The 15,494-nt window shown below is 40.0% G+C and overlaps 1 protein-coding gene across 6 annotated transcripts in view; it reads right to left on the reverse strand.

Moving 5' to 3' along the window:
* Positions 1-510: 510 nt before the first annotated feature.
* DPY19L1 (dpy-19 like C-mannosyltransferase 1) overlaps positions 511-15,494 on the reverse strand; it is a 137,051-nt gene continuing 122,067 nt past the window's right edge. For all 6 annotated transcript variants that reach the window (XM_072153270.1, XM_072153273.1, XM_072153271.1 and 3 more), the window contains 6 exons: positions 14,574-14,598; positions 13,056-13,175; positions 7,628-7,802; positions 4,467-4,566; positions 2,072-2,197; positions 511-669 (listed from right to left, as the gene is read on the reverse strand). In XM_072153270.1, the coding sequence (XP_072009371.1) occupies positions 516-669; positions 2,072-2,197; positions 4,467-4,566; positions 7,628-7,802; positions 13,056-13,175; positions 14,574-14,598 (700 nt within the window). In that variant the 3' untranslated portion in view covers positions 511-515. The remainder of the gene's footprint in view (positions 670-2,071; positions 2,198-4,466; positions 4,567-7,627; positions 7,803-13,055; positions 13,176-14,573; positions 14,599-15,494) is intronic.

Raw genomic sequence — 15,494 nt, forward strand, 5'->3', positions numbered from 1 at the left:
ACATGTATCACTTGCTCCTAATATGAGGTATACTGCTATATAATTGGCCCATTCACTCATTTTGGCACTGAAGCAAACACCATTTTCCCATGACGACCACCATAAAAGGAAATCAGCATGGATCAATATAAAAAGTATGTAGTATAATTCCTACCTAAAACAATGCTGGAACAGAACACCAATTACTATACATAAATGTACATAATTCATATTCTCTTTGGTGCTAGACTGTAAAATTGTATTGTAAAAGAAACCTCTGCCAAATTAAAACATTTTAAGGCAGTATTTGTAGGACTTTTGTTCTCATTCACTCAACATACTAGCAATACTTAACAAAACAATTGCAGCTCTCCATAGAAGTATGTTGTGTATTTTCATAGAATTCTCTTAGCAATAAAGATTTGCATAGCATTGTGTATGTTACAAAATTCCAGACGGCAAATATCTGTAAACCAGGATATCCCAGAATTAAAAACAGATCTATCCTGTATATAATGGGATTTTTAAAAAAAAACTTAAATACCAACTTTTAAAACTTTGTAAACATTATTTTCAAATAAAGTGACAAAGTGTGGCAATGATTCCTTGGCCAAAATAGAACATAAGGGAATCTTCCCAACATTTGAAGGATTTTCTATATCCCAGATCTCTGACATGGTGCAACCAGTTCTGAAAAATAAAAAGTTATCAATAATGTTATGGCATTATGAAAATATTTACAAACCCCCTACCACTCCCCAAATAATTAAAACAAACAAACATATGAATGACCTGTAAATGCAACTTACAATTCATCAATTTTGGCAACTACATATAGACCAGTCACCAAGGCTCACTGGTAACAACATGATGCAATTTATTATTTCTTTTTTTGATAAATTTTTTTAAGGTCTTTTCTGGACCAATTTAGCTTGAAAACACATTCCATCTGCAAAGCCAAGGATGATGCTTCCCAGAAAAAATACATAATTGTCTGAAATATCTAGGAAGTCAGTGGGGGAGATTGGCTTGCACTTGATAAATGATAAATGCCCCCCAGTAAGTTTAGCTTAAGGGCAAACTCCTAAATTAACGTAAGCAAATTTGTCAATATGAAAACCAAAATAGATTTTTGGCCACTATATTAAAACAAAAATCAACAAAATCTTAACCTTTTACCCGGACCACCAAACTAATAACTTGTTGAGGTTTTCTTTGTAGTACTCACCTCATTTACATTACAGACATGACCAAGTGCAGAACAGAACCACAGTATAGAAAAACACATCAATGTGGCTACTACTCACAGTGATATCTGAGCTTATCGACTCCCCTCTCTGCACAGAACAGGTCTAGGAAAATCTCTCATCCACCTCAATGAGTTGGCTCCAGTATAATGCTAATAAAAATAAATGTCAGTGCTCATTCCTACCAGTCAGGGGTTCTTCCCGAGACAACCAGGCGCTGTACTCCTATCCAATTGTGAAAAGGGGGATTCCACCTTAAAGGAAATTTCATCAACTCTTTGGATGTTATTCCAATAGTCTGATTCCAATAATCCGGCACCACTTCCGAGGCCAACTCACTCTCATGTTGGTATTCCAAAGTAAGACCTAATAGGAAATCTGGCAAAGATATAGTGCAAAACCTTCGGTTGTACGTATAAGGACAATTTTATTCTGCTCTCTTTTATTCTATGCAGATATATAATTAAGAGTCTACCCTTTTAACCTTGTTTTGTGAGTAAAATAAAAAGTGTCTTTATACCTACACCCGAAGGTTTTGTACTAGATCTTTGCCAGATTTCCTATTAGGTCTCACTTGGGACTATATAAACTATCTTAAGATTGAATAAAAGCATTTCTAAAAGCAAAATGTATCAAAATACATTGTGACCATACATAGAATCTATGTAAATCTAGGTAAAGCTGTTCTAGCTGTCCATGAAAACTAATCAGAGCTCAGCGTTCATTTTAAAAACAGCTGTGAGAAAATGAAAGCTGAGCTCCGATTGGCAACCATGGGCAACCAGAACAGTTTATCTATAAGACACTTCTGATGAATCTCCGCCATGACATTTTCAAATACTCACTTTGTTCTTCTAGTGCACCATGCATCTTCAAGTATAAAATACTGTACACCCATATCCATCAGGGCCTTTTTTACTTCTTTAGCCGATTTACGACTGTACATTGAGTAAACCATTTTTGTTCGTGCTCTGAAAATACATGAATATAAAGGGAACACTATTGAGGCTATATTTAGTAATTCATTTAATATTAAACTTTCTATATATTCTATAAACATTCCAATTTCTTGATCTTTAAACAATATTTTCAAGAAGAGAAAACTGTATTATCTGTATTCAATGTTAAGGGTTCGGTCACATAGGGTGTTTACATTACATTTAGAACTGCATGTGATCCCTAATGATCAACCACTGTTTTGAAAGGAGAGCTTTAGCTTTTTTTATGCCAGTTTATTATATATGTTGTCCTGGTACAGTTAATATAAAATGTATAATTTATGTTGTGTCTTATACATTTTTACTAATTCAGTGTAATTGTATTAATATGTTTAAAAAAAAAATAAAAAAAGGATAATGTATTCACCTTTGTTATCTCATTAGCTTGGTTTATGGATACATAGTTTTATTTGGTTTACTGTTGTGTTAGGGAGTGTAAAATCAAATATCTCAGAGCGCCAAACAATTTTGGCTTAAAATTGCACTGAGCTTCTCACAATGTATTTAACATTTCCTTTTCTGCATATTTTAGTGAATATACAAGTGTGGGGTATGTATGAACTCCTCAAATCTTAAAGTTTTAAGGAAAGTGCATTTTCTTTATACAAGTGCGTATTTTAGTGCAAATTTTGAACTTTCATGTACTTTTAGCATTTTATCACCATTTGTTGTAAAGCTGCATGAAGGTGGTTGTGTGTATTAATTAAAAAGTTATTTCTGTATACATTGACAGAACAGACGCATTTTATTTTATACGTTATATATTTTTAAAACACAAATATAGTATGTTTTTTGTTAAGATTGAGCAGATTAATATAATTTTAACATTTGTGCATAAACCTGCAACTCAATGCGAGTCTTAAGTAAAAATGTACATTTTCAAGCATTTTTGAAAAAAAAATTTGTGTTGCATGATGGTGGTACAAGCGGTCGCCGGGTTGTCTGCTTTCAAAAAATAAACAGGGTTTAGTAGTGACTTTACTTTTTAATGTGTTTAATTGGTATATTCTGAGGGCTGAGAAGGTCTTAAAGGGTTATCCGGGTTTAAATTTTTTTTTATGTCCGGGCTGGGGAGGGCTATTTAAACATAATAAATATGTACTTACCTCCTCTGGTGCTGCCGAAGTCCCGCGCCGCGGCCCGTCTTCTCCGTGCGCCGGTTTCAGTACAAGGGCGCACAGGGAGCTTCCGGCCGGCCGGAAGCTCCCATGCGCACCATCTCCCAGCGCTTACAACGCTGAGAGATAGGGACGGATGGGAGGAGCCGTCCACAACGCGGACCAGAAGCTCCCTGTGTGCGGCTTCCGTGCCCCTGTTTGTTTACAGGGGCACGGATCGAAGTGACCGCGGCGCGGGACATCAGCGGCGCCGGAGGAGGTAAGTCCATGTTTATTATGTTTAACTAGCCCTCCCCAGCCCGGCCATAAAACATTTTTTTAAACCTGGATAACCCCTTTAACATTTGTAGCTGAAAAACAGATTTATTGTTATTTTAGTTTTAATGACTTTGTATTATTTATATGACTAAAATCCCTCAATTCATCCAGAAATATGATGCAAGGACTCCATAAGTGCTGTCTGAACTTCGGTGCTTAAACTTTAATACACTACACAAGCATAGGGGTCCATTTCTGTTGCCCAAATGCTAAGATTGCAATACAAATTTGATGTGAACATTTGAGAAGAAAGCAGAAAAAGACTACAAATGCCTTATCAGAATAAAGCCTTCTATATCATGCTCTTTATATGAACCAGTATGGTTACATCTTCCAGAATATCAACTTTGAAGTGACATGTAAATTGGCTGTAAAGGTCACCTAGGTGGAAAGTTTCTCGCTTGAATCCGGCTATATCAGAAGCCAGCTTTTATCAATGACTTGAGATGTCAATCACAGCACTGGGAGGTTGGAGGTTGGGATACTAGAACTAATTTGCATATCACTTCAAAGTTGATTTTCTGGATGATCCCACTATGCTGGGCAATAATTAAATATGATCTGATGGGTTTTATCTGCTTCATAACTGATAGTATAAGGTTTTTTCTGCATACAGATTGCCTTTAAAAGGTACAGTTATAAAGACAATGATCCATGGTGACACAGTGAAAAAAATATCAGTGATAAACGACAATTTTATTTAGAAAGACTATCTAACAGGCAGACAAATTGCTATTTTTAATACTGTGCGCATTCAAAAAAAAATACACACACAGCCAAATATGATTTTTTTTTTTTTAACTCACCGTAAACCCGCATCTTCATAATGAGGGTGATTCACAATGGGGCGTCCTGTAGATAGTTTAACACTTGCCATTGTAGGCATTGCTCCAGCAAATACTGCATCTGAGAAGAGGAAGAAAATTGCACACATATATTATATTCCATATATTGTTGTACCTTGACAGTTTCGTTACTATTTTACACAACACATGAAGACTGTCTTGTCTTCATTACACAATAAAATCGCAAACTGGGATACAAGACAGGGAACATTAGTATAATTTCCCAACAGAAAAGCAGGAGGGGCTTCAGCATTGGCTTGGTGAATGTGAAGCTACAATTTCATATAAAATCCATCTTTTTCATTCAAACATGTTATAAAAGATATATTTGAAAAAGCAATCCATATAGATGGCAAAATGCACATCGGTATCGCTCTTAATCATACCTGTGTGCTACCTGGCCTGTGTATCTCTAAATAGTATGGATAAGGGAAGTGAGGGGGCTTATGACCAGTGATGTCACTGGTGGGAGGCTTCCTCCACCACTATGTTGTATATTTCAATATGTTTCTACTATAGTTGTGGTGACCATGTTAACCGATTAGTCGCATGCTGAAAACATATAATGTGATCTGTGGCCAATATAATGCAAACTGAGGCCTCACAATTAGCTGTTAAACCCACACAAAAGACCATGTTGAAAGATGAGCCCAAACTAAATTACTGTGTGTGTTAGAAAGCAGATGCAGGATGTCACTGGTGGGAGGCGTCCTACAATACCATGTAGTGAATAAGTATATTTTGTACTGCGATATGTTGCTACTATAGTTGTGTTTATTAAATGGATGTGCTATATATAGGTACGACCATGCTAAGAGTTTATTCACATGCTGAAAACATATAATGTGATCTGAGGCCTTTACAACTTAGCTGTCATACCTACACAAAAACCATGATGTAAGGTAAGCCTAAACTAACTTGGTGTGTGTGTGTTACCAGCAGATGCATAATGGTGTATCGCTGCATGATAGAAATGTATATGGTGTACAAGGATATTCAATACAGATACATTAGATTGTTCTTGTAATTGAGTCCTTTTGGAAATCTAGTTTCTAGTTCCAAAATCCAATAAGCTTCTCGCATGAGTAGTTTCTTATGTATATCCCTGCCTCTGCAGTTGGTTATAAACTTTTGAAGAACTGTAATGGTGAATTGTTGTAAGGATCCTTGGTGTATCCTTGGTGTGTCCTATTTATGTTTGAGAGGTGACATCCGTTGTTTGTTCTTTGATGCATGTTAGATTTCTTATAGTACACTCACATAAGTGGACTACATTGGTCTCATCACAATTGCCATATCTTCTGATGCTATAGGTCTAATTTGTTGCTATTGGCTTTTATGTTCCTTTTTTCTTCATGTATCAACATAGTAGTGGGCAGCAGGATTCCCCACAACAGACACTTCCTTTTTAGGCTGCAAACTACCATCTCTGGAACCAGACCTTTTGAATTAAAGAGAACCTGTCACCCCGAAAAAGGCCCCCCCACAAAAAAAAATGGGCCCCACATAACTCGCTCCCTACCCCCTTTCTGCCCAGCAATTTTTTCTAAAATCTATGATTGGAAAGGTGTTTTAAACAGATCCGACCTCTTACAAAATAAGAGGTCGGATCCTCATATCTGGGGAGCTGCAGTCGGCGTTATTCATAAGGGGGCCGGCCGACACACCCCCAGCACGCCCCCTGTCACCTAGGACCAATAGGAGAAGCCGGCAGCATGTATTGGGAAATCACTGCCGGCTCTCCGCGATGCCGCCGCATCACCGCTGTTCCACTTACAGCGGTGCGGGGCTTATTCACATGGGCGGTCGCACTGCACTGACAGTGGCTGCGACCGCGCCGGGCTTATTGACAGTGCCGGACGAATATATATAACATTCGGCCGGTGCTGTCAATAAGCCCGGGGCGGACACAGCGGCATCACGGAGAGCCGGCAGCGATTATGCAATACATGCTGCTGTCTTCTCCTATTGGTCCTAGGTGACAGGAGGCGTGCTGGGGGTGTGTTGGCCGGCCCCCTTATGAATAACGCCGATTGCAGCTCCCCAGATATGAGGATCCGACCTCTTACAAAATAAGTTTAAAACACCTTTCCAATCATAGATTTTAGAAAAAATTGCTGGGCTCCCTTCTTGGCCACGAAACATTGTCTTAGTTTGTAGTGGTATCGTGAACAAGAAAAGTTATCCTGCTAAGATAGGAACAGTATCTTTAGCTACAAGTTTGTGTCCAATGTGGGACTTGAATTGGGATACTATGACAATGGTCAACAGTAGGGAGGCCTTGTGGTGAGTGGTTTAATATCCAATTTTCTGTGTTAGTGGTGTAATGGGTCTTCTGCAGTAGATTGGGACATTTCCTTGACCTGCCTTATCACTAGATATAGTATCAATTGTGCATTTATGCGGCCAGCTTCGATGCCAGCTTTGACAACCTGGAGCCTCCTTTTAATTATACAGTATTAACCAATTAACCTATCCTTTCACTCTAATATTGCAATTCCCAGCATATATTATCACCACACATACAAAAATGTCACACGAAGGATGTTGGAATCAATTGAATCTTTATGATATATACATATATAAATAACATTTATACACTTGAAAATGGCTCAAATGAGGAGCTGGAATGTTGTATGTATTTCTAAGGGTAAATTAAAGAATATTCTATAACCAAGATAACACTGTAGTACTGCTTCTGTGGAGTTTGGTTGGCTTATTTTGTAATAAAACTTTGGGTCAAGTCTGATAAAGCGTGTACCCGAATAAGGACTGGACCCTTTTCTCACTGAGCTACCCCTGCCCTTTTATATTTTGGATAATATTTAAAGGATATACTCAAGTTCCATTTTGCATTTTAAACCATTTGAATACTTCAGAGTCATAATTCAAAATTCACAGCACTAATTGTATTTCCAGTGCTCTTGACCAGTTACTCAGCCTGTGCCTAGGAAACACAGATTTGTCCACTGCTTAAATCATACCAAATAGTATACTAAATAGGACACCTTTAGGATAGTCTATTTCTGGTCTGGAATAAGTATGGTGTAACTTTTAGAAGAAATTAGACTTGAGAGACCCCTCTGTAGTCACAAATGAAGGCAGAAAAAGAAATAACTTACTTGGTTTCGTACTGAATTTTATCCACTCTAACAGTTCTTCCTGAGCTATGTTGCTGAACTCTCCTTTGATATTCAGCTGACTTTGAATGTTGCTTATACCTTGTATAGACATCAATATTACAATAATGAGAATAAACAGCTGACGATTTAATCTACTGGAGATCCATCCGAAAAGCTACAAATGAGAAATAGGAGAAATAATATATATTTTAGCTAGGAGCCAAACAGAAAGAAGATCACTACATTATCAATCTATATATATATTTTTTTTCAGTAACCAAGACATAACTGGCAATTTTCATTTTCAAAAGTAACTCCGCTTATACTCGAGTCAAGAAAAAAAACAAACTATGTACTCACCTTCTGACCCCCCCCCCCCCCGGCAGCTCCTCTTCAAACGATTGATGCTCCGGTAGGTATCTTCTCTGTGTCTCTGCGCTGGCCGTCGCAGAGATTGTTACATCACCGGCATCAGCACACAGTATGACAAGTAAACAGGTTTTTTTTTGGGGGGGGGGGGGTTGGCAGGCTGCCTCCTACAGGGGGGCAGGCAGGCTGCCTCCTACAGGGGGGCAGGCAGGCTGCCTCCTACAGGGGGGCAGGCAGGCTGCCTCCTACAGGGGGGGGGGCAGGCAGGCTGCCTCCTACAGGGGGGGGGGCAGGCAGGCTGCCTCCTACAGGGGGGCAGGCAGGCTGCATCCTACAGGGGGGCAGGCAGGCTGCATCCTACAGGGGGGCAGGCAGGCTGCATCCTACAGGGGGGCAGGCAGGCTGCATCCTACAGGGGGGCAGGCAGGCTGCATCCTACAGGGGGGCAGGCAGGCTGCATCCTACAGGGGGGCAGGCAGGCTGCATCCTACAGGGGGGCAGGCAGGCTGCATCCTACAGGGGGGCAGGCAGGCTGCATCCTACAGGGGGGCAGGCAGGCTGCATCCTACAGGGGGGCAGGCAGGCTGCATCCTACAGGGGGGCAGGCAGGCTGCATCCTACAGGGGGCCGGCAGGCTACCTACTAAAGGGGGCAGGAAGGCTATATACTACAGGGGGCTGGCAGGCTATATACTACAGCGGGCTTGCTGACTATATACGGGGGAGACTGTGACCAATGCATTTTCCACCCTTGGCTTGAACTTTAGTCAATAGGTTTTCCCAGTATATACGGTACTTGTTGATATGGTATATACAGTTATTGTTTTTGGACCTTAAAGAGGTTATTCAGAAACAGGAACTTGGGGGGAAAGAGGAGGGTGTGAAGGGGGTTGGACATGCTCTCCCTTATATTTAGAAAGGTCGACCAAGGTTGACAAGAGAAGTCTTATTTGTGCAGCCTGATATATATTTATTTATATACCATTTATTAAATCTACCATCAAAATCAGGCATGGATAAATGAGCGACACTTGCTCATAGATCCAGGCAGAGTGACTGTGGTAAACTTCTTATACGTGTGGCCTCCATCCTTCTAAAATAAACTTATTAAATTATGCTAATGAGCCTCAGGGGCACTGGTGGGTGTTTCCATAGCCCCTCAGTACTGCAGCCGCATAGGCTTTTACAATGAGCAGAACATCTCACCCCGCCCCTGCTCTCACCCTTTTCCTTCTGCCTGTGTAATCTAGCAGCAGAAGGAAGTGCAGTGGAGGTGAGACCTGCTCTGCTCATTGCAACAACAAGTGAAAAGACATCACTGAGGGGCTGAGGAAAATTAGCATAATTGTAAAAGTTTATTTTAGAAAAAAAGGAGGACATGAGTAACAGATCTAAGATTACCACAGTCAAAGTGCCTAGATCAGTGGTGGTGGACCTATGGCACGGGTGCCAGAGGCGGCACTCTGAGCCCTTTCTGTGGGCACCTGGCCATCGCCACAGCACACCAACCAGGACTCAAAGAATTTTCCTGCAGTTCCAAGCAACTTAAAAGATGCTGCTTTCAGTGATATTTTAAAGTGATACTTACTTGGGACTGTAGGAAGAGGGCCTAATTATCTTTGTTGGACCTCCTGCTGACCCCATGATTCTCTGTGTATAGAGGGACAATGGAAAGAAGCTACAATCATGCAAATTTTCCCTTCTTTCTACTGTGTTGGTGTCATCAGGAGGCCAATATGATTGAACATTGTTGAAAAACAGGGAGCAATAAGTTACTGCTTTACCTCGCAATAAATGAGGGGGGTGTGGGGTTGCAGTTTGGGCACTCAGTTGCTAAAAGGTTCGCCATCACTGGCCTAGATCTATGAGTAAACGTTCTGGTTTATATTGATGGTGGCTTTTCTTTAAGCTATGTTTGCTCATTTAAAGGAGCCCTGTTCCGCTGCTATAACCATAGCATAGAAGGTTGGAAAAAGACACAGATACATCAATTCCAACCTATAATTTAGGATAAAACTAATCTGCCATAACATCCTGTGGCAGACAATTCCACAGTCTCACTGCACGTACAGTAAAGAATCCCTGTCTATGGTGATGAACGCCTACACATGGTCACATGATGTGGGGTTGGAAATGTCATACCAAGTAGACCAATGATGCTATTTCTTGTATCACATACCCATAGACTAGGAAACTAAACAGAGAAATAAGTTGCTTCTTATGTTGAATTTATTTTAAAAGTATGCATTAATGTTCCCCAGGGTTTGCAGCAGTGTTAAGAGGAGGGAGCATGGCCAACCATGGACAAACTGATTGAACTGTAATTCACATCACTTTCTAGTGTAAATTATAGTAAAACGCTTATTATGATTTAATGTGTGTACACATATTTTCAGCTGAATATTTTCTTCACATTGAAAATCATCTTCATAAAGGGAGATAAGTTTTGAGGATATAAAAAAACAATATCAGAAGGCTGGAGCAGACGGAAGTAATTTGACCAACATTCAGTGTAACATTCTAATGTAATGTAGAATAAACTGTTGCATCCTACTAGGATCATTATATTTAAACTCATCAAGAAAATGTTATCAGTTTCTGTATGTACAAAAAGAGAAAAATTGATTTTTTTTCCACAAAATAATTTGCAAACATTAAAATTAGCAAATCAGCTGTAACAGCTGCCATCCTATGCTAGTGCAGAGAGTACATCAGTAAAAGTGTGAAAGTACATAAAGTTCTTTGCTTCCCCATTTTTTTTAGAACGCCAGTACAGAAATAGGAAACATATGTCGTTTTCTGAAGTCTAGACAGGCGATTGGTTTCTGTTAATTATGATGTTTATACACTAACCATACACAATTTTAGAAAGTTGGTGGAGGCCCTTTATTTTTTTTGCAAAAAAAGATGTGCTGTGCCGACACATGAATTACATAAGATATCTAAAAGGTATAGTAGCAAATTCTTTACAGGTAACAGACCAGGTCTATCTGAGAAAACTAAACCACCCACAGTTCCTTTTGGAACGGTGGCATTGTACAACAAATAGGACTATTTTCATTAACTGCCACAAAGCTATCAAATATAAAGATTTTGTGCCCCAATTCAATGTAACCAGTTTTCCTTAACATCAACAATAATGACAGGACTCACATTGTATTCTAGTACCTATTATTTCCCAGATGAGTAACGCATGAGATCCCTGTAAGCTAGAAAATTAAGATTAAGACTAAGGAAGGTATTTACCAGGGCTTCTGCACCAGGACAATGAAATAATCGCAAATGCTACATTATTGCAAGAACTTGCGATTATTTTACCCTTTCCGACACCTCCATGCCAGCACACAAGGATTGGCATATGATAAATACCTCCCTACAGCTCTATTGTGATGCGCATGTTCCCAATGTGGGTATTTACACTTGTAGACTGTGACTCTGGGGTAGAACCAGCATGCATTTCCAGCCATGGCTTTTAATGGGTTGTATCAGGTCTTTCTGTAGCATGAAAGTCAATGAAGACATGTTATTTGGCGAGCACATTGAAAGCTATAAAATCCTACCCCACAAGAATACGGCAAATGTGTTTTTTTTTCACTATTTTCACTGCACTTAATTTATTCCCGCTTCCCAGACCACAGCATGGTATATTAAATACCATCACTATGAATTGCAATTGGGTGTGTCAGCCTGGGCGGCGGCATAGGCGGGCGGTAAGGCGGACAGCAGCACAGGCCGGCGAGCGAGCGCACAGCAACACGGGTGGGAGACCCAGCGGCGGCATAGGCTGACTGGCGGGCGGCGGCATAGGCTGACTGGCGGGCGGCGGCATAGGCTGACTGGCGGGCGGCGGCATAGGCTGACTGGCGGGCGGCGGCATGGGCTGACTGGCGGGCGGCGGCATAGGCTGACTGGCGGGCGGCGGCATAGGCTGACTGGCGGGCGGCGGCATAGGCTGACTGGCGGGCGGCGGCATAGGCTGACTGGCGGGCGGCGGCATAGGCTGACTGGCGGGCGGCGGCATAGGCTGACTGGCGGGCGGCGGCATAGGCTGACAGGCGGGCGGCGGCATAGGCTGACAGGCGGGCGGCGGCATAGGCTGACAGGCGGGCGGCGGCATAGGCTGACTGGCGGGCGGCGGCATAGGCTGACTGGCGGGCGGCGGCATAGGCTGACTGGCGGGCGGCAGCATAGGCTGACTGGCGGGTGGCAGCATAGGCTGACTGGCGGGTGGCAGCATGGACGTGGGCGAACAATGCCGCCGCCTCGTCCATCAGGTGGCGCGCTGCCTGAGGCAAGATTCTCAACTCGCCTCATGGCAGGTGCGCTCCTGCCTATTATATATTATATATTTTTAAGGTGGGAAGTGTAAAATGAAAATGCAAAAACGAAAAAGGGCCTGGTCGTTCAGGGGTTAAAGAAGCGTACAACAGAACTGCACAAAGGGGTTAAATTTCTCTGGTACAACACAGATTATTGCAAATTTGTTTCATTTTTAAAGTTGAGATTATTAGAATTGACACATGGTTCTAGGTGCTATGGAGCTGTGACTGAAGTGACCATAACCTTTCAGCCTCCTTAGATAACTGGTAATGTGCAATACTTCTGAGCTTATTTTGCATATAGCATAAAGGTGATTTTCTTATAGATAAAAGGGTAATTTCTAACAAAAAAGGAAAGCTAAAGAGGATACTTATAGGCGACAGCAGGAAGTACTTTTAAACTACAAGTTTACCACAATGTTACACTTTATATATGGTTACAGACCAAGGTAAATTATGGAAAAACTTACAATAATTGCTTTTAGAATGCTTATTAGTGAATACAATGATAAAAGCTAATAGGAAAATAATGGGTTTTAGAAAAGTATATGCATAACAGGGAAACAACAAATTTATAAGGGACAGTATTACTAGGATGTGCTTTTCACCATCTGTGAACACAGAATGGACATCAATAAACTGCTATTTGAAGATGAACAAGTTATAAAGGATGAAAAGATATTTCTATTAATACAATAATATACAAGACAATTAATACATCATCATAAAAGACAGCCTTACCGGTCTGGAGCACAGCAGGGATACCATTACACACATATGGGGTGTTAAAAACAACTTCAGTCTCATAATTAATATGGCAAGGACAGCAAATGCTACCAGCTGCAATGCATGGTATACCAACTGTGGGTTAAAAAGACATACAACATTTCTTTTAAAAAAAACAAAAATTAAAAAGTTAAGGTGTCATTAAGTTTTCAACAAACTTCAAAACTTAAACATAAATCCATGTTAAAAGTTTATCTATGTAATATATCTTTGAGAACATGGGTTTCCAAACAGTGGGCCATATGAACATATGGGAGTCACGTGCCACAGTGTGGGAACTCAGGTGCATGGACCATGTCGCTGCTTGCTTGATGCACAAGCAAAGGGGCAGGGCAGAATTATTAAGTGGGACAAAGACGTAGTAACATTATAATTTTTTATATAACATCTAATTGAAGAATTGTATATGTATGGCAGTTTAATGAAACCGAATGGGAATGTCCAGACGAGAACACCCCTTTAATGTCACTTACTGCCCTACTCAGTAATACTGCCCCTCTCCTCTTTATATGGAGCAAAGACATAAAAAAAGGGAATAGTGGACATACAGTGAAGCCAAGTGTAGTTATTAAGTGGAACAGTGGCAAATAAATCGTACGATGCTCAAAATCCCCCCCCCTTCCGATTTGCGTTGCATGAAAGCTGGCACCGACGCGCCAAAATCTGATCGTGTGCGCAAAAATGCCCTAATTGTGGAGCTAATCGGATATCGGCGGAATATCTGACGATAGTGTGGTCCGCGAACTCTTAGTAGATGAGCCCCATTGTGTTCTAAATTTGCAGCTTGCCTGTCCAAGGGTTAAAGAAGTTTGGCAAACCAACTCATTCAGTAAGAATGAGCAATTATGTTTTGTGCACATTTACTGAGCTCTTATTTATATTTTTTAGAAGCAGAAACTATAAGCACTCCAGACAAATTGATGGGAAATGACTTGCAGCTTTAAAAATAAAAGTGTAAACATTTATAAAAGTGCTGTGTAACCAACACACACAAAATGTTCTGGGAATCCAGTTATGTTAATGATTTCCCAGATTTCTCTGTTGAGTTAAAACAATTGTTTACTTTATACTTATACATATTAATAACAGTCATAAGCCAATTCATGGACATGACTCCTACAATACATTCTCTATAATTTCATTAACCAAAAAGAACAACAGACCAAAATATATTGTATGAATAATCCAAATGTGGTTGCATCCCTTTTGTGCTGTCTTTATACTGTGTTATCAGCAGTAATATTAATGCTTTGGTAGATGATTAGATGCTGAAACAGATTAGGTAAATTTTTACCTCTGTAATCATTGGTATTCATTTGCATTGAGCCTATGTGCTACATACTATTTTATACTGCCAAGACATACTATACCTTAATACCTGGCAAATATCCAGGGATTAGACTTTAAAAATACTTTAAAAAGCAATTAAAATACTGTAAATTAGAGTTTGTTTAATGATGCACATAAATTTACCTCTCCATTTGTTGAATGTTCCCAGCTACAACAGAAAAAAAACATCATTATAACACAAAAGTCAAATCTTAATAACTTAATGTTCTAAAGCAAAAGAGGGACACAGAGCTATTTATTGCATATATTGAAGATTAAATGTATAAAGTGTTACCATTAGAGGTGCTAGTTGTCATACACTCATACAAGTTTTGCATAGCTTAAGGTTTTTGTCATGCAGTTATGGGGAAAAAAAAAACCCACTCAATTGGCACATGCAATTATATGACATGTGTTATTTGTCGTGGGCTCATCTGATCGGCAGTTAATAACAAAAATAAATAAATAACTGATCGAGTTTTATAAGTTAGCAATGTTTGTGTATCTCTTTCCCTGTTGTGGTCATATCTCAGATGTCCTGTCAGAGGCATTTCAGTATAGAAGGAAGCATGAAATACTATCAGTTACTGGGTGGAAAAATTATATACACGTGTAATGTCCAACCATCGTTTTTTCTTATGTTAACCGCAGCTTTATTACACAATCATGTGCATATCACAAAGGACCGGTATACCATTGCATTTGGTCTATGTATCATCAATATGTTAGGCCTGCTCAGTCACCAATGACAGTAGAAAACGATTGCAAGATACAAACACACGCAGCAAAAGGACCTGCTCTGAAAAATGCAGCCCAGGCAATTGCCACACACATGGGTTATTGTAATACATGGGGCCCAAAAATATATGTCTGCAAGAATATAGCCAAATTTATGTGTAAATGTATATAGAATATATGTCCATTTACAATAAATATATTGGATTTACAGCAGCACTATTTATCAAGGGGTGAATTTCCTATATTTATTTGGCAGGTTTTTAACATTTAAAAAAATTAATTGCATAGAAACCAATGTTTAGGTTCTTTCTGTTCATTTGTGACTTT

The sequence above is a fragment of the Engystomops pustulosus genome, chromosome 5 (genome assembly GCF_040894005.1).
Source record: "Engystomops pustulosus chromosome 5, aEngPut4.maternal, whole genome shotgun sequence".
Classification (NCBI taxonomy): domain Eukaryota; kingdom Metazoa; phylum Chordata; class Amphibia; order Anura; family Leptodactylidae; genus Engystomops; species Engystomops pustulosus.